The sequence below is a fragment of the Garra rufa genome, chromosome 13 (genome assembly GCF_049309525.1).
Source record: "Garra rufa chromosome 13, GarRuf1.0, whole genome shotgun sequence".
Classification (NCBI taxonomy): Eukaryota; Metazoa; Chordata; class Actinopteri; order Cypriniformes; family Cyprinidae; genus Garra; species Garra rufa.
In genome coordinates, this window is record NC_133373.1 from 24175360 (window position 1) to 24201077 (window position 25718).

Consider the following 25718-nt stretch of genomic DNA (forward strand, 5'->3'; position numbering starts at 1 on the left):
AACACCAGAGGTCCTCGTATGATAAGGAATATTTTTACCTCTAAAGCTATTCTGCTCATTCATAATGTACAACAAAGAAACGAATGCATAGATTCATTTGCAGTTGTTATGTACTGTACTTTTAGAATACTTTTAAATAATTTTTAAATAAACACTAAAAAGCATTATTTTATTTTTTTATGAAAAATTATGAAATGTTTTGTTTGTCTCACTGATTTGGTAACACTTTCTATGAAGCCTCTATTATAAGGGTATTTCTAAGGCATTATAATGAACGCATAATGCATTATAAAAAACATATGATATTATATATTATATCATCCAATGAATATTCATAACAACAAATAACATACATTATAATACTTAAATATTAGAGGTTATAACTTTTAAGATTATGATTTATAACACACAATAGACACCATATTAAATCTACTTCATTTGTAATGGACTATATCATATTAGATTTATTTTTTACATTATATTCTATTCTATTGACTATAAGCAACTAACTCTCACCAACTAACACTCCTTACAGTGTAGACTTAGGTTAATGTTAGGCTAAGTAGAAGGTTCATGTTCTTGCAAAGTTACTTATAATCAGTTTTTCTTTTGGGGAACTGTCAAAATACAGTGTTAGCACATATTTAGCACACTACTAATAATAATTACTGCTAGCTGACATGCAGTTGCAGAGTTACTTATAAAAAGCTGTCTAACGGGTACCATCAAAATAATTAAACTTATCATATTATACATTCATCTGATCTGATACCTGATCTTATGGCTATTTGAGAATTATTATTATTATTACTTATAAGTGATCTTTGTATGCTTTAAGTAAAGTGACATCAGTAAGATGGCAAAATATGAGACTTATACATTATAACTATGAGGAGGTAATCATACTCATAAAAGCTATAATAAAAAAGTAAAAATTCTAATACATTAAAACTGTTCTTATGAATGCTCATGAGATTATACAACATATTATAAGGTTTTTTATAATGTATTATGCATTCCTTATAATGCCTTAAAATGTATTATAAATACATGAACCCACAAATATTTTTAACAAATATAAATAAATGTACTAATGTACCTTTTAATAATATATGAATACTTTCTTTTGCTTAATATTAATTAACATTAATAAATGCCATTTAATTATTGTTCATGTTAACTAATATAGTTAATCTTAACAAATTAAACTGGATGGCAACATTTTAAATATTGTGTGTATGTGTCTGTGTGTTGATTTTAATTAACCCTTTCAATTCGATAAACTTTAAATCGACCCTGGCAGAAGGGTTACTGTGAATGCATGTGCCAACTGGGCACCGTTTTTCTGATGCTATCGGTATGGTGACTGCGCAGATGGCGAGGGCCCGGTCATCGCTGCTTGCAGCTTTAATTATTATTATTATTATTATTATTTTTTTTTCAATGTTTTGGGGGATTTCGGGGACCTTAACATACACGAAAACTCTTGAAACTTTGCACACACATTGGAACCTGCGGCCATCAGGGCCGGACAGACTTTGACATGGGGGGGTCACCTGGGGGGGGCGTGGCACAGCGTTGAAAATTGCGACTTTTGAAGGGCTCTGGAGCGCACAACGGTTGACCTACAGTCACCAAATTTCATACACATATAGACCTCATCGGGCCGAACAAATTTCACACTCATAGTCCGTGCTTCGCCAAACAGGAAGTCGGCTATTCAGGGATGTCTAAAAAGTGCATGCAATGGAATTTGAAATACTCCTACTAGGCCTTTCCACCGATGGCCACCAAACTCGGTCAGCATGATCTCAAGACATTGGGGATGCAAAATTGCCAGGGGATTTTTGATATCTCGAACGGTTTGACCGTGACGGGGCAACAAATTTATGGCGAGAAATGAGAAACAGGAAGTGCCTAATAACTTTGACATACTTTGTCTGATTTTGACCAAACTTCAGCAGTTTGTTCGTCGTCTGATGCCGATCACAGAGATGTGACTATTATGAGTAAAAGTTATAGCGCCACCAACTGGCAGCAGAAAGCGTGACTTTTTTGAAACGCTTTAAACTCAGCCTCTTAATTTTACTCAATTTGCTTCAAACTTCATCACAATAATGTCAAAACATGACCGATAAGAATCTGTGAAGGGCGTTATCCATAACTTTTATCATGTTGCCATGGCAACGTGTCAAACTTTAACTTTAGTTTTTTGTGTTTTTGAGCCACTTAAAATGCTTAGAATTTCATGAAACTCAACACACACATCTGTATTAATGACAATTAAACACTGATAAAAGCCCATAAATGGGCGTGGAGCAGGCGCTCCATAGCGCCACCTTTTGACAAAAGTTGGGGGGTTACTTTGTCCTACAGTCACCAAACTCTGTACATATATTGGACTCATCAAGCCGGACAACTTTCTAATTTACACCCATTAGCTACGACCAACAGGAAGTCAGCTATTTTTATTTAAATATGAATTTTTGGAAAAATCAAGCTGTGGAATTTGAAATACTCCTCCTAGACCTTTCCACCGATGGCCACCAAACTCGGTCAGCATGATCTACAGATATTGGGGACACAAAATTGCCAGGGGATTTTTGGTATCTCGAACGGTTTGGCCGTGGCAGGGCGACAAATTATGGCGAGAAATGAGAAACAGGAAATGTCTAATAATTTTGACACACTTTATCTGATTTTGACCAAACTTTAGCAGTTTGTTCGTCGTATGATACCGATCACAGAGATGTGACTATTATGAGTCAAAGTTATAGCGCCACCAACTGGCAGCAGGAAGTGTGTTGCTTGCAAAACACTTTTAAATCAACCTCTTAATTTTACTCAATTTGCTTCAAACATCATCAGAATAATATCAAAACACGGCCGATGAGAATCTGTGAAGGGGTCCTTGATACATCAAACGCTGTTGCCATGGCAACGTGTCAAACTTTAACATTTGTTTCCTGTGTTTTTAAATATAGCTGTGAATAAATTCATATCACTCATAGCAGAATCAGACAGTTCACACCAAACTTTGTCAACATGATGCCAAGATACTGAAGATGTTAAATTGTGAACGGCTTTGGGACATCTTGAACGGTGTTGATGTGGTGATTTATGAAAGTAACAATAAAAAAGATGAAGAGTTATTTTCATATATCTTTAAATTGCATTATTCTAACTCATCAAAACTTTTTACATATAAAGAACAAGAAATTCTTAGGAAATACGTGTAGTTTCAAAATGTTATCATGCTCAGAGGCCCCAAAAACATTAAAAGTGTCACATAAATTTGTCAGATTAAAGCTCTAATACCAGGGATGAACACTAGAGGTCCTCATAAGATAAGGAATCGTTTGACCTCTAATGCTATTTAGCTCATTCTCAGTGTATAAGAATGAAAATAATCCATAGAATCAGTTGATATAGACTGTACTGTCAGTGTACTTTTACATAATTATTTTGTATAGGTGCTTAAAGAGCATTAAAATCTTTTTTTAATCTTTTAAGGAAAAATTATATGATTTATATACATATATACAATCTCACTGATAGAATAAAAAATCGTATAAGTATGACACTATACTGCTCAGTTCACTTAATTAGAATGAGAAACAAATACATCAACTAAGTTAATATGTATTTATTTTTAATATATTTGTTTATAATTATTTCACAGATGCTTATAGATCATTAAAATAATATTTAAAAATGGATGTAGATCATAAAACATGGTAACTATTTAAAATAGGGTCTCTTTTGTTAACATTGGTTAATGAACTAACACACGAACGAACAACGAACAATATATTTGTACTCGATTTTCTTCAAACTTCATCAGAATGATGTAAAAACACGGCCGATGAGAGTCTGTAAAGGCGTCCCTGATGCATCAAATGCTGTTGCCATGGCAAATAAATAAAAATACAAAATACATTCAAATATTTGTTTCCTGTGTTTTTGAGGCAGATAGCGTGCCTAGAATTTTATTTTCCATTTTCAATTTTCAATGATTTATTATATATTTAAAGTGCAGCATCCTAACTCTTTGAAACTTTTTTCATACAAATAACTATTCATTCTGATTAAACACAGTTCATTTCATAATTATACAAAACTCCACGAATGAAAGAAAATTAAAAAACAAATCTGATCTCACTCTGCTCTGCACTCTATGTGTGTGTTTGTGTGGTAAGTGGCTGAGTGTAAGGAGGTGGGATGGGTGGTAAGAGAAAGAGTCAGACAGGAGGAGAGACAGTTAGGGTTAGTCCAAAGGGTTATTGTGAATGCATGTGCCAACTGGGCACCGTTTTCCTGACGCTATCGGGATGGCGACTGCCAGACGGCGAGGGCCCGGTCAACGCTGCTTGCAGCTTTAATTTTTTTTGTTGTTGTTGATTCAGATTCTACGTTTTAAATAGTTGTATCTCAGTCAAATATTGTCCTATCCTAATAAACCATACATCAATGGAAAGTTTATTTATTCGGCTTTCAGATTAATTTCCCAAAATTGACCCTCATGACTGGTTTTGTGGTCCAGGGTCATTTATTTGGATGAAAAGTGTGATATTTGAAGTGGCAAGATTACCCAGCAATTGAGTTGGTTATATTTTTTTCTAAACTAGTTTGAAGATATCATGCAAGATTGTTTCCATGTAGTGAAGAACTGATTCAGCAAGAATTATTAATAATGCCAGGAAAACACAAAAAGTATATGTTAATATGCGCAAAACTTCAAATGTTAGCAAAGAGTAAATGTACAGCAAGACCTCCGTTCCTAAAATCAACGTCAAACGCTTCTGCACTGAGCAATTCTCACGCAAGTGACGTCAGCAGAAGTGACTCAAATGAACGTCAATGTTTAAATCCCTCCGCTTGCGCGCAGATATTATTAGATTGTATGTCAGAAAATGTTGTATTATCCAATCCACATAGTTGTGAGGAGGTTTTATTACCTAATGTATCAGACTCAGCTTTGCAAAGCACCATTTAGAACAATACTACAGTAAATATAACTGTTAACATCTGTAGTTAACAGATGCATTATAGTTTTCCTAAAACAGACGTGGGATGCTTGGCAAAAAAGCAAAAAGGAAATGAAAATCCACAAACGTGCCGTTTACAATGCAACGTGTGCCGATAGCCGGTGCTCCAAACGGTCACGTTTTCGATCTGTGGGCATGTTAGGGGGACGAATGTGATAGACTAGGGAGGTGGGGGCTGAACACGCGTTCCACCAATCAGGAGCAGTTACTAGGCGGGTCTGAGATCGCGTTCGACCAATCACAGCCATCCCACCTGACGACCGTCAATCAGCTGAGTTCTTTCCCGTTGATTCTACAGTGTAGCGAGAGTTCGCTTCTCATGCCTGCTTAGGGACGCGATTCGTCGCGTAGTTTTGCGCAAAATAATGTTCAGACTTTGGACCAGAAGCTCCACGCGAAGTTCGGCGACCGTTTTAAACAACCGTACATCCTATTTTTACCAGTCAAGAGAATGTAGCGGTCATCCGAAAATCTCGAGTAAATTAATTTCGTAGTTCCATACAGAGCCCGCACTTTACCAAGTACGAACTAGCTAACTGGCTAATTCATTGCGCATCACTGGGGCTTAGCCGCGGAGGCTAGCGGTGCGCGCTCACGTCTTGCGAGAGTAGTTGGGTTGTAATAAACGCTTAACAACGAAGCAACTGGTCGAGCCAAACATAATGGTATGGGTCAGAGGGACATCACCGCGTTCGAGGCGTCCATGAAAAGAAAGAACGGAATTCCCGCTGTCTCTATGTGTCGACTGGATGTGGAGTCCACTGTTGTGAAGAAGGAAGTTGAGCCCGGCGGAGGAGATGGTGCCCTTTCCTCCTCAAGGTAACGACTTCTAGTCGTAAACTGTTTTGTGGATGTCATTTGAGCCTGGTCGAAGACCTTTAAGTTTTCATCCTGTTTTTGGAAATTGTTATGTATTAACACTGTTCAGCATGGTCCCGCTTTACGTAACAACTCGAGTTTATGTTGACGATAACGTTAACGTTACTTGAGCTTGTGTAGCTCCGTCCACACGAGTTTATTTACAACTGGAGCAGCCCTTGCAGAAACAAATAATATTAGTTTTTGCATGTAGATCATTGTGTGTAAGCCTAAAAACACAAAGTTTAGTACCTCGAGTTTTCTTCTGTACGCGGTTGCGTAACGTGGTCGATTTTGCCACACTGATGTTTGGACCCGACTAACGTTCATTTGTAATATGTGACTGAACCGTTTTCTAATAAACTTATTAAAGAATAAATGTGTGTCGTTATGATATTTCAGCCAACTTTTTTTTACAAACACATCTATCTAAAGCAATAGCGAAAGCCAAGACTACTGAAATGCAGGTTTCAGTTTTACTAAAGTTTCATAATTCGAATGAATTATGTGTGATTTTACTTGAATATGTGTTTCATGGTATGTGTTTTCATGTTAAGAACTAGAGGTGTGCTTTAAACGTGCAGTTTCAGTTTCAGATACCTTTCAGAAAACGAAAGCCAGAGTTTTTATTAAAATCAAATAGTATGGAGTTTAAAAAATGATAAACTTATTTTTTTGCTTGTAATGTTATATTACATAGTGTACAGTAGGCTATAGTTATGTCTGGGTAATAAAGAAATTTACAGGTTTGTAATATGTGGTCTATTTCACTTCTGCAGTAACCATCAAGTCAACAGTGCCTAAGCTAGGTGCTGCTCTCTCATGGCTGTCAAACAAATTAACTTGTTGCAAAAAAGTTATCAGTTGTTTTTTTTTTCTCGCAAAAGCGAGTGACTTATTAGAAGGTCTTCACAGTAAGCATTTAATCGAATGTTAAAAGCAGGGTTGTCAGCAACTTGACTGTTGCACCTCAGTCATTACTTGCCAATAATTTCTTAGTAGGCAAGTACTCCAAATAAAAGAATAGAAACCATGTAAATCACATAGTAGACTGAGGTTTCACCACTGACTCAAAGATTTACACCACTGATAAGATGAGCGTGTGTTCACGTCTGTCAGCGTGACTAACACCCTGAGTCACTTCGTCAGTCTGTTGGAGCCGCCCAGTTCCAAAGCTGCCCAAACTAAGACATCCGGCCTGTCTACCCAGTGGTTCATTATTCAAGACTTAGTCGGCTTGTCAATGGCATTTGCCACCTACTCCCTCCCTCCTACTCGCAGTCAATCCCCTGTGCACTTTCTTACACTCCTCAACTCAATCTCTCTTTCTCCTCCTACTTTCTCTCGCAGACTAGCCTTTCTTGATGCTCCTGCTTGCTCTGGCTTACGTACACCCTATTTCTTTCCTGCTCTTTTTTTTTTCTTCTTTCCTGTTGTCCTGTATATCGTGACTGCCTTCTTTAGGGCAGTGGGAGGAAAACCGGAAGAGAAAAAAAGATGGAAAAATGACTCAACCACGTCCGTTTGGTTTGCTCTCGTGCAGGAAGTATCGTAACTTAAGCCAGCCTATGAGTTGATGCAACTCTTATCTTGTTTTTAGAGTGTGCTGTCTGTCACTTTGTGGTCTTCGATTAATTTATTTTCTTATGTACTAACCACACAGTGATGGAAATGAGGTCCTTATCTCTCTACCTTTATTGAAACTGATGTATGTCTTTGTGTGGAACTAGGCTGCCATTCATTTATGCAGTGCTGTGCTGCTGTAAGTGAGAGCAGCAGTATGTTCAGCCTCTTATGCATGTTACACTGTGTGTATGAATAACAATTTGATGGTCTGTAAAACACTTAATGTCAATACTTTTCATTCGCCTTCATTATCCACCTTTTTCTTCAACGCGAAAGTAAGCTTATGCGTGAGTCTTTTGGTTTATTAGCCGCTATAGGGAAATGACAAAAAGAAAAACAATGTGCAGTAAATGGTAAAACTGTTTGCACTACAAACAGCTCATAAATAAGATCATACATTAAAATAATATGGTAAGATACACCAATTTGCAATATCAATCAGCAAAACGTGCTTGAAACCGAAAAGCCAAACCCATGAAATTTACAAAGGGCCATGCCCACTCTTACGTAAAAAAAAAAAAAAGTGGATAGAAGTGTAGCAAAGTCTGTTGAGACTACACTTTAAACATTATTAATTAAAATATGATTAATGATAATTTACAAACGCATTAAAAAATACATTTAGTTTTTATTATTTTTACTATTATTACAAAGCCCTGCATCTTGAACAACTTCTGCTCATTATCAAAAAAGGTCTAATATAACCTAATTTGATGATGCTGAGTTCAAAAATATCAACAAAACAAAAGTTTTTTTTTTTTAAACCAAATAAACATTTTCAAATTAGTATCAGTTTTAAAGCACTTGGTAAAATATCAAAAGCTGTCAAAAGATTTAATGATTCAAAACATTATTTAACACACAGTTTGCGGAGGAGTGGAAAAATGTTAGGGCTTGACGATATGACCTAAAATCAAAATCTTGATCAATTGAATGTTTAATATCAAAAGTAAAGTTCACTTACAGACTAAAAAATTACAGATAATGTACTCGCCTCCTTGTCATCCAAGATATTCATGTCTTTCTTTCTTCAGTCGTCAAGAAACTGTGTTTTTTTGAGGAAGACATTTCAGGATTTTTCTTCATATAGTGGGCTTCAATGGTTCCCCCTAGTTTGAACTTCCAAAATGCAGTTTAAATGCAGCTTCAAACGATCCCAAATGCGGTTGTAAATGATCCCAGCCGAGGAAGAACGTCTTATCTAGTGAAATGACCAGTTATTTTCATTAAAAAAAAATACAATTTATATACTTTTTAATGTCAAACACCCATCTTGTCTTGTTCTCCATGAACACAAACTTTTTTTCTGGTTCAAGAGAGGTATGGGGTATGTCGAAAAACTCCCATCTCTTGTTCTCCCTCAACTTCGAAATCATTCTACATCGCTGTATTACCTTTGTTGTTAAGGGTGATTTATCTTCTTTGCATGTTCACTTAGCAAAAACTGGGTCGGTACTTCTGTAGCGACGTAGGATGATTTTGAAATTATTTTTGAAGTTGAGGGAGAAAATACGATGAGAGTTTTTCGAAAATGAAAATAACCAAATGTTTCGCTAGATAAGACCCTTCTTCCACGGCTGGGATCGTTTACAACCGCATTTGGGATCGTTTAAAGCCGCATTTAAACTGCATTTTGGAAGTTTCAACCCGGGGCACCATAGAAGTCCATTATATGGAGAAAATTTCTGAAATGTTTTCCTCAAAAAACAATTTCTTTGCGATTGGAGAAAGAAAGACATGAATATCTTGGATGACAAGGGGGTGAGTAAATTACCTGTAAATTTTAGCTCTGGAAGTGAACTTCCCCTTTAATTATTTTTTTTAAGTTTATTATTATTTTGTCAGTATTATTTATTTATTTATTGTCCTCACAGTTTTAGATGTAAACCTGAGTCGTGATCACTGTTGTGATCTTCCTTTCAGCGATCTTGTCCTGTCACTCTATATGCACAAGAATTTATGCTAGGTTCTTACAGGACATCTTTGCATCTAAAATGCAAGACACAGCATTCAGGAATGGTTTAAAAAAAAAAAAAATTACACCGCCATGTTGCCATCAAATACAAAAGTTGCCTTGCCAACCTGCTACTGTAAACAAAAGTTTGCAACGCTTTACCCACCTACATGGTCCTCTGATTTGTCCACTGTTTTGGAATTGACATTGATGTGCGGCGCTGCATTTAAAAGTTTAAATTCTGTTAACTTGACACAGCGTGGTAAACGTGCCACTCACATGCGAGACGCAAGCATAACGGTCATACATGAATGTAGAACCACCCTTGCTGTCTATAGAGGGTCAGAAAGCTCTCAGATTTCATCAGAAATATCTTAATTTGTGTTCCGAAAATGAACGAAGGTCTTACGGGTTTGGAGTGATATGAGAGTAATTAAAGGGATAGTTCACCCAAAAATGAAAATTGGATGTTTATCTGCTTACCCCCAATGCATCCAAGATGTAGGTGGCTTTTTTTCCTCAGAAAAACACAAACGAAGATTTTTAACGAAAACCGGTGCAATCTGCCAGCCTTATCATGGACGTGGATGGGCACCAAACCTTTAAAAGTAAACAAAAACATGCACAGACAAATCCAAATTACACCCTGCGGCTCGTGACGATACATTGATGTCTTAAGACACGAAACGATCGTTTTTTGCGAGAAACTGAACAGTATTTATATCATTTTTTACCTTTGATGCATAGCCACGTCCATCTGTCATGAGCACGAGTTTGGCATCAGTCACGTCACATGTGCACGCTCTTCTGGCGTAGAATACGCAAACGCCATAAGGGGAAATCAGTGAAAAGTCCCGGATGAGTTTGCGCAAGCAAACGTAATCTTTTAGCTTTAAATCGGTTTAAACAACCAGGATACGCGCAAGTAATTACCATTTTGTATAGCCACTATACCCACAATCTCTGTGCTCTGTGTAAACAATGAGTGTCGTATACATGCGACAGATCGCTTCCGGCGTTTGCGTATTCTATACGCTAGAGCGCGTGCACATGTGACGTGACTGATGCCAAACTCGTGCTCATGACAGATGGACGTGGCTGTGTATCAAAGGTAAAATATGATATAAATACTGTTCAGTTTCTCACAAAAACCGATCAATTCGTGTCTTAAGACGTCAATGTATCGTCACGAGCCGCAGGGTGTAATTTGGATTTTTCTGTGCATGTTTTTGTTTACTTTTAAAGGTTTGGTGCCCATCCACGTCTATGATAAGGCTGGCAGACTGCACCGGTTTTCATTAATAATCTTCGTTTGTGTTTTTCTGAGGAAACAAAGTCACCTACATCTTGGATGCATTGGGGGTAAGCAGATAAACATCAAATTTTCATTTTTGGGTGAACTATCCCTTTAATGACAGAATTTTTAATTTTGGGTGAACTAACGCTTTAAGGCATAATATAGTCTAATGTTGTATCTTTGTCACCTTACAGTTGGTTGTTGAAAGCAAAAATGCTATGAAATGCGAAAAGCAAAAAGGGCAGTATTTTTGGAGTCAGCACCCCAAAACGAATAAGAAACAAGTATTGGATATCATACAGCAAGTCTAATGATCAAGTAGTTACTATTGTGTCAAACAGCTGTTATATAACCAATTAAAAATCAGTTCTACACATTGGTTATTGGACATGTTAAGATAATGAGTTTTGCCTAAATTCAGTATGGTTGTATTGTATAGTCCCACACTTTCCATGGTCGGCCTCCCATCTGAATCACCACTAGGTAAAAAACAAACTGAAGTACCATCATGTATATGTGCAGACCTGAAGTGATGCAATAACGCAACATACTCTACTGCAATGCTGCCTCTTCTATGGATCCCATTGTGTTCTCCCACTTTGATGGTCGTCTCCGTAGTTGTGCTTATTGTCTTTGAGCTGCAGACTCTGTGTGCCACTCAAGCGCCAGCCTCTCATCCACCGCTGTTGCCATGGCAAGCAGACCACAGAGGCCAGTCTAACCAGAGGGGCCCAATTTAAATCATGCCTTGCTGCTTTAAAACTGCGAGACTTTATAGCCAAGTCAAATTTCAAGTTATTCAGCTTGCCTTAAAAAAAAGCTTCATAAAGCACACGTTGATGTGCAAGCATCAGTCAGTGACCTTTTTCTGACCCCGATGTCATAAGCATAATAAGCCATATGCAATATCATTTCTTCCACATCATTCTTCTTGATTATATTGTTTTTCCGTATAGTCATGGTGGTTTGCTCGCTCGCATTCCATTTATAGCTGTTCTGTTGCTGACAAGAGACAGGCTGCAGACCCTCATCCAAGTGTACGTGTGCTCCTGCCGGAATTCAGCTGTGAGATCTGCAGGAATACAAAATGTCCCTTTTGAAGCCTTGTGACAGCTTTGTGGGAACGGCACCTATAGGGCTGAGCAGGAATGAGCCCAGAGTGCTCTGCTAGTGTGCATGGTTATATAACCGCTAGCCCCGGCGTGACACACTTGAGCGCTGCAGCCCATGCTTGCGCGCACACACGCATACACGCACGTTCAGGCTCTTTCCAGGCATTGAAAGTGTTTAATCAAACACAAATGGTGTTAGTTGTTCTTCAATTAAATATATTCTTCTCTTCATACTTTAGTCGAGATTCTAAGACTTAAAGGTCCCATATTGTACACATTTCTGGAGGTTTATTTTAGTTGTTGATGTCCTTAAGAATATATATTTGCGGTATAAGTGCCAAAATCCATCTTTTTACAGCTCCTTTTTTAGGAGCTCTGTCAAAAACAGGTTGATTTTGGCCCATCTAATTAATATTCATGAGCCTCTCTTCTGATTGGCCTGTTGTTATCTGAGTGACGCACAGCCAGGCCAATCACAGGTAACTACGGTCATGTATCGTTGTAGCCGAACCCAGAGCCATAGAGAGAGCCTAGCCTGCTGATACTCAACAAGATATTTCAGAATGATCATTAATGTTTTTTCTTTTTCAAACACCGAATGCAGTAAGCTACATAACTGTTGCTTTAGTAAAGCCCCTTTCACAATGCGCGCTGATTCTGGAAAATTACGGGAACGAGCGCTGTGTGAACAAAAGCCAGAACCATAAAGGCAGTGTTGTAGTGATGATGCACGTTACCCTGCGACTCTTCACGACAAAAAAAATATGTACAAAGTGGAGTGAAGCGGCGATCAGGCAGAGCCAGCTCCTCACTATCAGCGCTGAAGCACAGTTTGTTCAGGTTAGTTTCAGTTTAGTGAAACGTACGCGTCGCATTACATCTCACATCCAAACGTCACATGTCTTTATGGGTTGTGTGTAAAGCACACACAGATTCCGGAAAACAACTGTGAATGAACCAAATTAAACAATTCCGGTGTTGTGCCTTTTTTCGACCCCTGCCAATTTATGACCCTCTCACGTTGAAAGCGCTACCTGATTGCCTAATCCTAACGCCACCCCTAATCCTAACCCCTCCCCCACACCTAACCCTAAACCTACCAATACTAGGGGGGGTAGTAATCTGGCGGGGGTCAGAATTCGGCACAACACCGGAACAAATCATGGGAAACATTATCCGTGTACTTACCGGAATGGCTGTGTGAAAGAGGCTGAAGTTGACGTGCCACTGGTCTCTTATAGTCACGTTGTTCTGAAGCCTGTGCAATGATGTAGTTTTGACATCTATCGACTGAAGAGGGTTTTCTAGATTAGTTTCCGTGTTGTTGTTGCTTAGCAATGTTATGGACGCGATGTTGTCTGGGTTTGACAAAAGGAGGGTGGTACGGTGATTAGTGTTCGGGGTGGTGACTGAAGGCGGTGACTGAGTAGATCGGACGTCACATCGTTACGGAAGTCACAGCGGCTCGTGAAAATGAACCGCTACTTTAAGCAGGCTGTGTGCAGGTTACTGTGGATTGACTGTTTTGAAACTCATATGGTAGCAGGGGCGTCGCTGGGAATTCTGGGCCCTGTGCACTGACTCGGCGGGTTGATCCAAAATCCAAAACAGTTACCCGCAGTTACGAGTCATCCAAAATAATGGTTGTTTGAAATAAAGATGACAATTAAACCTTTGTAGTTTGTATAGTACTAGACTATTTCTATGAAATACATAGACCTACACTTTATTGGCTGAATAATATTTACCTTTTGAATGTTGAGCGCTATTAACTGTTGAATAAATGCTGACGCGGGACAAAATGCCCGATTTCCCAACACGTTGAACTGATCAATGCCATTGTACCATTTGAATAGGCTACTTTTAAACGCATATAGTAATGTCAGTTTTATGTATTTTCTGAGAGGGGGTGGGATTTTTGTTTGGAAAGTCGCAGGAGAGACGCACACTTCGATTAGACTGATAAACACATGCAGCATCTTAGCATTGTTAAGAAAATGGTATTCCTAATAAATGTCTCGAATATTTTGATTATGTCCAATGCTTCTCTTTCTTTTTGGAATTATTAGACACATTTCACTATGTCTTTTCAAATGCCTAGGTCTGTTTAATTTCCTTAATTATAAAATTTCTAGCACTATTTTAAACGTTTATTCAAGCAATAACATATAAATGATCTCATGTATATGCTTGTTTAAAACCAGGGATTAAAAAAACGAATTCCAAGTAAAAACTGTATTTTTTCTTTACATTTCCAGAGAGCGAAACAAACGAAATTAAACATTACTTAATAAATTCAAGGCACTATAATTTCCTTATTCATTTGATACAACTATTATAGCTATACAATAAATATATATAAAATAATATTATTTTGTCATATTCATAATTCCTGAATTTATCTATAAAAACTTCATTTTGAATTGCATTCATTATGTTTGTATAAGAAAATTCGTTAACCTAGCCTATTAAGTTGATTTAATATTCTTGATAATTTAAGAAGTTAAAAGTTAAGAAAAAAGGAATAAGCTTGTAGTCTATATATATATATATATATATTATTTATGGCTATTGGCTAATCTTTTTCTAAACTCTTATTACACTGTAGATCGAAATAAAATAATTCTTGATCATATTTAATCGCGTAGAATCACTGACATAATTTAGAGTACTTCAAAAACGAAACTATTTAAATCTGTATAAAAGAAAGACAAAATAAATCACAACAAGAACAATCTGTATTTTTCTTGTAATCAAGAACATTTATTTTGACAATTACCTAATTAATGTCAAATGATGTTTGACAGTGAACGCATCTCCACCGCATATAGCCGCATATAATCGCTGGTGTCAGTCGCAAATATTAGACAGGAAGCGGGTCGGGTACAATAGTTTCTTTCTTTCTTTTTTTTTTTTCTTTTTTTTGCGGTCCGAGTTGCGTTAGTTGAAAACGTCGGTCGGATTAGGGTTGTTTATACATTGACCCGCGCATCACTGATTTAAATTAGTTAACAACATTTATTGTGATCTTAAAATTATATTTAAAGGAAAATAAAATTTCACTCCTCAGGGGCCCTCCCACCACTTGGGGCCCTGGTAATTTAGTCCCCCTTTTCACCCAACTACGACGCCCCTGTATGGTAGTTACATAGCCCCTAGACCTCAGTTATCATGAAAAAAGCCAGGAAATTTCGATTTTGACAATATGGGACCTTTAACACACTACATGGCAGGATTGCGACTATGCAATCAAATGCATCCGTCTCACTTCTGAACACAAGAGGCTCTTCTTGGCTCCTGCAGCTTCCTGTGCACCCTGCAGTAGAGAAGAGCAGTCAGTGACCAGACCTGCGGGGGATGTCTGCCTTCGTTCAGAGTGATAGATGTAGGGAGGAAGGAGGGAGGGGGGGGGGGGGGGGGGAGCGCAGAGGTGGATAGACAGTCTCTCACATTTACAGCCCTTTCCACTCAAACTGCAGCTCAAACTCCAGCTCTCTAGATCCAAGGCAGCTATCTGACAGAGCCGTTATGGTCGGGATTCAAATCAAGCGCCCACAAGCCACATTTCACTGTTGCTTGTGCATAAGCGCATGCCCCAAACAAAATTTGTGGCTTGGAGTAGTGGCTTTGAATACGGGATTGCATACTATAGAAAGCATTTTTAATGTTCAAAAATGGAAGTCACAATACACTCTTAAAAATAATTGTTCTGTATTGGGTTTGATAGTTCTATAAAGAACATTTTGTGTAATAGAAAGGTTCTTTATGGAACTATCAATCCCAATATAGAACCATTATTTTTAAGAGTGCATTGTGACTGCCATGACTTTTACCTGTCAAGTCTAAACCGCAGAAGGAAGTAGCCAGTAGAAAAGGTTCTCTAGATTATTAAAATGTTCATAACACTAAGAAAAAAAATATTCTTTTAAGAACTGTTCACTGAAGGTTCTTCAATGGCATTGCTGTGAAAACACCTATTTGGAACCTTTGCTTTTAAAGCAATAGTTCGCCCAAAATTGAAAATTCTGTCATTATTTACTCACCCTCGTGTCGTTCCAAACCCGTGAGACCTTCATTCATCTTAGGAACACTAATTAAGATATTTTTGATGAAATCTGAGAGCTTTTTGACTTTGCATAGACAACAACTGACATCCTCAAAGCCAGAAAGTTAGTAAGGACATTGATAAAATAGATCATGTGACATAAGTGGTTCAAACCTTAATTTATAAAGCTGTGAATACTTTTTGTGTGCAAAGAAAACAAAAATAACTGTTTCTTTTGTGTTAGTCTTCGATGCTCATTCTATTTTATCAATATCCATACTATCTTCCTGGGCCTTGAACAGAAAGCTCTTGGATTTCATCAGAAATACCTTAATTTGTGTTCTGAAGATGAACAAAGTTCCTACAGTTTTGGAATGGCACGAGGGTCAGTAATTAATGACAGAATTTTCATTTTTGGGTAAACTAACCCTTTAAAAGTGTATCTTGAAGGAGGTCTTTGCTTATACGGGATAGAAGGCTTTGCAGAGCTGCAGCAGTAAGCAAGCATTGCGCTCCTGTGCTGCGTATCCTCCTCCGCTGTGAGAAAGGAGCGCTAATGAAGCATGAGCTTATTCTCAAGTGTACTGCAGTAGCAGACAGGAGGAGCTTGAGCTAATGCATCCACCTCTCAGGAAGTCCCGCTCGGGGAGGAGAAGGAGAAAGAGCTGTGTCAGGTTAAAGCTTCACGTTATCAGTCATATATCACATAACAGGCAAATTTCAAGGCAAAAGTGTTTGTCAAGAACAGCAGTACTCTGTGTGCACAGAGGATGGTCATGGTGCTGTTAAATTCGCAATTGGTTGGTTTATTCCATGCAAAGTTAATAACTGGAGCAAACCGCACAATGAACTCTGCAGGAATCAGTAGAACATGGATGGAATCTCATGTGATCCAACCAACATGCAGAAACATGTCAAGTATTAACACCATCTTAAAATATCAGATAATTTGAAATTTTTATGACAAGGCTAGTACATGTTGTAAAATGTGATGCTGTGGCTTTTCAAAAACATTTAAAATGATATTTATTAATTATTAATAATGTAAAAATTATATATACACTACCAGTCAAAAGTTTTTGAAAAATAAGATTTTTTGTTTTTTAAATAGGTTTCTTCTGCTTACCAAGCCTGCATTTATTTGATTCAAAATACAGCAAAAGCAGTTATATTGTGAAATATTTTTTACTATTTAAAAGAACTGCTTTCTATTTGAATAGATTTTAAAATGACATTTTCAGCATCATTACTCCAGTCTTCAGTGTCACATGATCCTTCAGAAATCATTCTAATATGCTGATATGCTGTTTAAGAAACATTTATTATTATTATCAATATTTAAAACAGTTGGTTGCACTTTTATTAGGATTCTTTGATGAATAGAAAGATCCAAAGATCAGAATTGATCTGAAATGAAAAGCTTTTGTAACATTATATACTATACCATTCAAAAGCTTAGAGTCAGTCATATATGGGGGGAGAAATTATACAAATTAATACTTTTATTTAGCAAGGATGCTTTAAACTGATCAAAAGTGATGATACAGACATTTGTAATTTTACAAAAGATTTTTATTTTCTATTTTAAATGCTCTTCTGAACTTTTTATTCATCAAAGAAAAAATCTACTCTGCTATATTCAACATTATAATAGTAACAAATGTTTCTTGAGCAGCAAATCAGAATATTAGAATGATTTCTGAAGTGATTGGAGTAATGATGCTAAAAACTAAGCTTTGAAATCACAGGAATAAAATATATTTTAAAATATATTCAAACAGTGATTTTAAATAGTAAAATATTTCAAAATGTTACTGTTTTTGCTGTACTTTAGATCAAATAAATGGCTTGGTGAGCAGAAGAGACTTTAAAAATATCTTACTGTTCAAAAACTTTTGACTTGTGTGTATGTATACACACACATACTAAAAGTCAAAAGTTTTGTGTGTGTATATATAATTTTATTTATTTTATCTTTAATTTTTGTCTACTGACAGTTCTTTGCCAAGAGGTTTCGTCAACAAAACAACTGGCATGTTGTTAACAAAAAAATGGTTTACAATCCATTGGACATGCTTCTATTCTTCTTTTTTTTACACCCTTATCATTCCTGTCAAAAATTAAATATGGCACTACACTGACTATTCTTTAGAAGCTTTTTCCTTCTATGTATTGTGGACACTTTTATTTGTCATTGATCCACCTATAGAATTGATTTTGGATTTGTTTGGTGATGCATTTTGGTGCAATGTGTCTAACAAACATTGTTGGTACATGACATCCCTCTGTTGTGTTCTTGCAACCTATATTATGGAATAAAGCTTAAAAAGCTTGAAGTACAAGTAATTATCATGCACCCATATGTAAGGTAGGTCAGCGAAAGAAATGTTCCTCTTCTGTTTTTCTGAACTTCCCTTTTTGTTCTCATTTCTAGGTACATGTTGGGCCGCGGTGTGAAACGTAAGCTGAGCGCATGTGAGGACCCTGCACAGGACTTGCCATATCCTCAGCAGAGGCAGCTGGTGCTGGACTTGTGTCTAGACAAGCTACAAAGCTGCCAGCGGCGAGCAGAACCCAGCCTGCACCGTTCGGTCCTGCTGGCCAACACTCTCCGCCAGATTCAGCAGGAGATGAGACAGGAGGGGGAAACCTGCTTGCCACCAGCCCCGCTTGGCCCTACGCTTCCTCACGCCTCCACCCCACGCCACTTCCCCGACCTGCCACCTGTGCCCTTAGACTGTCCTCCACCCCTAACCGGAGCACTGTCCCCTTCATTCCCCCTCACAATGGCTGAGGATGACGAGGTCCAGTTGGGAAACACTGAAAACGAGACTCTTTTGCCATCCCTTGCTGGTGAGGGTGACGCAAGGTCGCCAGATTTGCTCTTCAGCTCGTTTGAGATTACTAATTCCACCAGCTACTTGACGGACTTGCCATTGGATGACATTTTCGAGGACATCGACACGTCAATGTACGACTCCTCTGACATTTCTGTCCTGGCGTTTCCTGCGCAAAGAAGCGGCGGGGTGGACGATGGCCTCAAGAGCCTTTCCAGCTGCACCTCCAACAACAGCCTACAGCTCTGTCTCTCAGATATTAACGACCTGGACCACATCATGGAGATCCTGGTGCGCTCCTGAATCACGGCCAGCACCGCTCAGCCATCCCAAGGTTTTCTACGGGAAATGAATAACACGATGTGTTTTCTTTTTTTTTTAAAAAGACAAATATTTTATCTATTTTTATACAAATGACTGATATATATATATATATATATATATATAATAAAAGGAAACTGCCTGACACACTCTCACTGTAGGATAAATGCACATTTTTAAGACACTTCTGATGGTCGAGCTTACGCCACCATCGTTCATATTTAAGCAAACTAAGATATGAATATGCAGGGACTTCGGAAACAAATACAAAGTATTACCATTGACGCTTATTTATACTGGACTCGGTTGTATTTAAAACAAGGAGGTGATTGAAGAAAAGCGGATCGAAATGGACGCTCCACAGCTTTTGGCGAGCTTTTTGTGATCTCCACTGTATTCTGAAGCATTACATTTACTGTCAGTAATTATGATTATCAGATCATGTCATGCACATGCAGCACTCACACTACCTCTCAAGATACCAAGAGCTCTTTCTCTATACAAAGACTTGTTACAACTGTATTTTAATGGTTTCTGTCCAATAACTTTCAAAACTGCTGATTGTTTTATATATATATATATATATATATATATGGCTGTCTGTTCACAGGAAGGCCTCAAATGTTAGGATTCAGTCCAAAGCTATAGCTGTCGAAGAAAGATTGATCTTTCTATTCAAAACCTTCATTTCAGAATGAGCTGTTGCTTGCGTCGAAAGTGATCTATATTTTCTAACGGCTTGGAATCTATTGCTATTTCTACTTTTCACGTACATGATTGTCAGACACACAGCCACCGTCGAATCCCTCGTATGAACATAGTGCCTACAACGGAGAATGAAGACTGCCGACGATGAACTGCACACTGTGGACCCGCACAGACTTGCCTGAGTTTCCTGCTCTCTAATCCTCTGTCCTCTAAAGAAGCCATTACCCGAATGTGGGTCCACATCTCCTCTCTGCTGTCCTTCATTGTGATCTACACTGCAAAAAGCTGATCGTGGATGTCTGTGCTCAATTTCTGAATGTTCAAGCTTGCTCGTGTGGAGCAGAGATTTAATCTGAACTGATGTCTCACCTGCTTACTTTTCCCTTCATCATTCGACCTTACTCAAACGTGCAAGGCCCTTCGTTTTTGAACTTCGAGTTGCTGCAATCGAATGCGAAAGAGCCACAAGCTGCTGTCTCCATTAAGACTGGGCAGAAACAGGGGGAGGGGAAGAACCAGAGAGCAAGATTAAGGGGGGGAGTCAAAGCAAACAGCTCCCGTCACGTGGAGAGCTGTGCTAGTGGTGAACGCTACGTTGAGAGTTTGACAACAGCTGGTATGTTTGTGCTGGCATTGGTGCGCTTGCAACAAACTCCGCCCCTAGTGAGGCCCCAAGGGGCTTTGATCTGCTCTTGACCAATCGTTTTTGTTTAAGGGATGAGCTTTGTTTGCTCTGTGCTTTATGTGGAATAGAATAACAAGTGGAAGCGGTTCAATTTGGTCTGTTCGCTCATGGTGGAATGTCTTCCCTTGCCTATGGATAGCTCACTTTAATCATTAGTCTGAATTGGAGTTAAATTTAGACATTCCAACTAAAATATTTCAAGATATTTATATGATTATTTTTTTAAATAGAATGAGAGTTTGTGGTGGTAGCAAAGAAGGGCTTTTTGTTTTCTGGTTGAAACCGATTCGCTCGTCCCCCTTTAAACTCAGGCTCGCACAGCCCCACCCTGCCTTTCCCGCTCACAAGACACAAACACGGCCATAGAGAAAACCTGACACTCACAAAGTTTACACTCAGATTTTAGGAAACATGCTCGATGGACAAACTGCATGGTGACTGGTGAGACCATCAGCGACCTGTTTTTAATGCTGAACGCTGTGGATCTAATGAGTGTGTAGCTTTTTAAGCTTTGTAAGCTTGATCAGTTTGTTTATTTTTCTGTTTGTGTTATGTATGTGTATATATATATTTGTATTTATATATTTTACTTGTTTTTTTTTGGGGTGACTGAAGATCATGAGATAATATATTGCTTTTATTTAAGAGTGAGATATGATCAGTAGACTTCGGTCTGTAGGAGGTTTTATTTGTTTTTTGAAGTGTGATTTGTACTTCACCTCCTCTTCTTAGTAATAATTCATTGTACATATATGATGCAGAGATGTTTATCGTTGAAATTATTTGTAAAGGTTTCAATCTGTGCTGATTTTGAACTGAATGACGGTGTGCGTGTTCACTTCCCTTTGGACCAGGCAGCTTTTAAACAGTTTTTATGCTAAAGTGGTTAATGAGGAGAGCTCATTTAAATGTAATGTCTCCTGCTGTTTGAATTTCAGTCTCTTGAAGGACATTTTGTTTGACAATAATCAGCCCCAGGAGCCTCTGGTTTTAGTTATGCTTTAGTCTAGGAGCATGTATTGCAGTAATGCACAGAGCAGCAGTGAAAAGTGGTTTACACTGTGTTGTAAACTTGTGAACGGCTTACACAAATATGTATGTATGGTACGTTTGATGTACCGGTTGCACAGAGAATACAAAAAGCAGCGAGATTTGCTTAGATTTGCTTGGTTGTGAGGCACAAAACGGCAAGCTTTAATCATCACCTCATCTTGTTAATTTGGCAATTATTTATTTTTAACAAGTTTTTTAATTATCCTAATAAAATTGTAATATCAGAAAACCTCAATGTCACTTTGTCCCAAGTGCAATATGAAAATATGAACATAAAGCGCTGTCTTGCCTAATTGCAAATGACACATGTAGTATACCTTTGAATGAATATATGGCTAGATGTTTTTTTTCTAATGATGACTTTACACCCTACTTTTGCTTCTAACCTCAGAAATGTCCTTTGATCTGTTTTGACCGCAGATTTTTATGAGGTCTGTAAATAATAAGGCATTTTCTTTTGCAGTCATATTCTATGCAATACATTGTAGCAGGTCAGTATGTCAAATAAAAAATGGAAATGGAAACGTGTTTTGTATTTACTATCTATAACAAGTCAAACACTCATTTTAAGTGATATGAAACGGACAGTCAGTATGGAGTAAACAAGGCAGTTAAAAATATATAAAATATGAACATACATTGCCCCCTAGAGGCAAAATCAATTAATGCATTTGAGGAGGTAACGACTTACTACACAACACTAAATAACATAAATAGTAGGCTACATAAAATCGTGATACAACAGGGTATCACTTAAGTTTCATATGAACAAGCATCTATGCATTAAAAATGAGATTTTAACCCATACTCATATATGGGCCATTCTACAGAATTGGTGCAAACTGCTGTCCCACAACCAAAAACACGTTTAAAAAGCATTTAAGTATTTAAATATTAGATGTTTACTAAGATTCTATGTTTATATTATCTATTGAAACGCACAATAATATTTAAAATATTAGTAAGCTTAATATATGTAAAATGATCATTTATTGGGTACTTTCAATTGGGAGGTGGTTGTCCTGAACCCTAACCCCTAAATTAAATTTTTGTATTTTTTTTTTCATTGTTGTTTTTAAAAGTATCGCATTGATTCTTTTTTCAAAAGTGAAGTTCAAAAAAATATACAGTCAAGCCCGAAATTATTCATACCCCTGGTAAATTCTGACTTAAAGTCACTTTTATTCAACCAGCAAGTTTTTTTTGACCGGAAATGACAAAGGCTTCTTCCAAAAGATAATAAGACGATGTACAAGAGGCATCATTGTGGAAAAAAAAATATTTCTCAGCTTTATTTATTTACATTTGAATAAAAAGTGACATGTCCAAAATTATTCATACCCTTCTCAATAATCAATAGAAAAGCCTTTATTAGCTATTACAGCAATCAAACGCTTCCTATAATTACTTCTGTTTTTTGGTCAGATGAAACAAAAATTGAATTGTTTGGCCACAATGATGTAGCCTTCATTTGGCGTAAAAAAAAAGGAGAAGCCTTCAACCCTAAGAACACCATCCCCACTGTCAAACATGGTGGTGGGAACCTAATGTTTTGGGGGTGTTTTTCAGCCGGTGGACCAGGGAACCTAATCACAGTAAACGGCACCATGAAAAAGGAGCAATACATCAAAATTCTTAACAACAACATCAGACAGTCTGCAGAGAAACTTGGCCTTGGGCACCAGTGGACATTTCAGCACGACAACGACCCAAAACACACAGCAAAAGTGGTGAAGAAATGGTTAGCAGACAAAAACATTAACGTTTTGCAGTGGCCCAGCCAGAGTCCTGACTTAAATCCAACTGAGAATCTGTGGAGGGAGCTAAAGATCAGGGTGATGGCAAGGAGACCCTCCAACCTGAAAGAGTTGGAGCCAGTGTTGCCAGACGTACGATAATTATCGTATTTGTACCATAATTTTGACCTCTGTACGATGTACGATCAATAATACCACAATGTACGATAAATTCCACAATGTACGATAAATTCAGAATTTTGTGACACCATGGTCGTTGTAATTATAAGAGCTTCTATTCTCAAAGATCTAGCTGTGTGGATACTACGTCTATCTTCATGATTGTGAGGAGACGTGAACGTGCGTTACGCATGCCTTTCATCCAATCTTACGTCTTCTCAACCAGTCATCGTGGAGAATGGCTCTCTCTCACGAGCACAAGTTAACGTTCCTGTCGTACTTAGGTCAGTTGTTTCAAAACTGAGGTTGTTAGTTTAACAATAGAGTATAAATGAGTGCTGAAAAGGATAAATAGCTGTAACATCTAGATTAATAGCTGTATTTTGAACGTTTGACTCGGGTAAGATAATTAGTTTAGCATTGCAATAAGGTATAGAAAATGAGTGCTAAAAAGGAGAAATAGCTGTAACATCTAGATAAATATCTTTATTTTGAACGTTTGACTAAAATACGATAATTTTCTCCCAAATACGATAATTTTGAGCTTCTGGTACGATACTTGGACATTTCCAATCTGGCAACACTGGTTGGAGCTCATGGCTAAAGACGAATGGGCAAAAATACCAGTGGAGACATTGCTGTAATAGCCAATAAAGGCTTTTCTATTGATTATTGAGAAGGGTATGAATAATTTTGGACAAGCCACTTTTTGTTCAAATGTAAATAAAAGAGTAATAATTTTTTCCACAATGATGCCTCTTGTACATCGTCTTTAAAATTCTGTGTAACCTCGTGTAACGTCACTACCAAACAACTTTTTTCTGCAATTAAGCAGTTTTTTGGAAGTTTTACCATAACATTTAGTTCTTGTGTGTACCACTGTTCCGATCTGTGCTAGCTAACCATGTGCTGATTAGCATCTTTGAGCTAGGTAAAATTGTCACTACTGAAACATTTGGTTTAGTTTCTGTTGTGACTTTAATAATTTTTTTAGATGTTATTCTATAAATTTGTCATTACTAAAACAGTTACGACCAAAACATGTCATCATTGTTTCGGTAGTGACAAAAGGGAACACAGTCAGTCCTCATATTTGGGGGAAATAAACTAAATTTTAGTACAGTTTTTACATTTTTAAAGTATTTTAGTATGTTTTAATAGTGTTTTAATATGCAAGTAAAAATTCTGTAATTACCAAAACACCATTGTCACTACCAAAAATGTGCAGTCACTACCGAAACATGGGATATTTTGTCAAAAATAAAGTATACTGAATTATCACCTAAGATGTTATGATAGTTTTGGTTTATTGTATAATCAAACTAATGAATCCTTAACTTTGAAATCAATATGATCAACTTTTTGCCTTGTACAAATAAAAATCTGATTCAAAATACGACAAATCTCATAAATTACAAATTGTTAAAAATGTAATTATCATTGATTTACCTCTTAATAAAATAGTATATATATATATATATATTTACAATGTAGATGTAAGCAAACTCCTAATAGGTCAATACCCTTCTAATTAAATTATATATTACTGTGTTTCAGTAGTGACAAATTTGGGGAGAGGAAAAATATTCCAAAACTCTGGAAAAAACAAAATGACAATGAACTGCACAATTACTAGAAATGTGTACCTTAGATATTATACAATTTGCATACATACAAAATGTTTCCAACTCTGGACCAATTCTGTAGAATGGCCCTATATAAAATGAACTCTATTTGTAAACCATTTGAATTCAAACTCTAAGATGGCGATCTGAAGTCTGTCTGCACTTGGATCGAATTGCTCGCAACAAACAGATGCATTAATAATAGTGATGGGATTTATGGCTCTTTGAGGGGATCCGGATCTTTGTGATCCGTTCCTTTCAAAGAGCCGTTCAAAAGAACGGCTCTTTTGGCTTTTTTTAAATATTAAGTCAGTTTTAAGAAGCCAGCTTGGGGGCATCTCAGTTTATCCTTGAAATAATCACTGGGAGGAATGATGATGTGAGATTTGTAGTCAAATTATTAAAACTCAGATATCACACACCAATATCTGAGTTTGAATTATTCTGAAATATTGATTATTACCTCATTTGTGACCTTGGACCACAGTCTTAAGTCGCTGGGGTATATTTGTAGCAATAGCCAAAAATACATTGCATGGGTCAAAATTATTGATTTTTCTTTTATGCCAAAAATCATTAGTAAATTAAGTAAATATTATGTTCCATGAAGATTTTTGTAAAATTCCTACTAAA

General features: G+C 37.2%; 1 protein-coding gene across 1 annotated transcript; it reads left to right on the forward strand.

Annotated features, from left to right (window-relative positions):
* The first annotated feature begins 5348 nt into the window (after window positions 1-5348).
* LOC141348888 (cell division cycle-associated protein 4) lies at window positions 5349-22058 on the forward strand. Its single transcript, XM_073853199.1, has 2 exons — window positions 5349-5867; window positions 18375-22058. Exons 1-2 carry the CDS (start codon window positions 5716-5718, stop codon window positions 19078-19080), a joined length of 858 nt encoding a protein of 285 aa, XP_073709300.1. The 5' UTR covers window positions 5349-5715; the 3' UTR covers window positions 19081-22058.
* Window positions 22059-25718: the final 3660 nt, after the last annotated feature.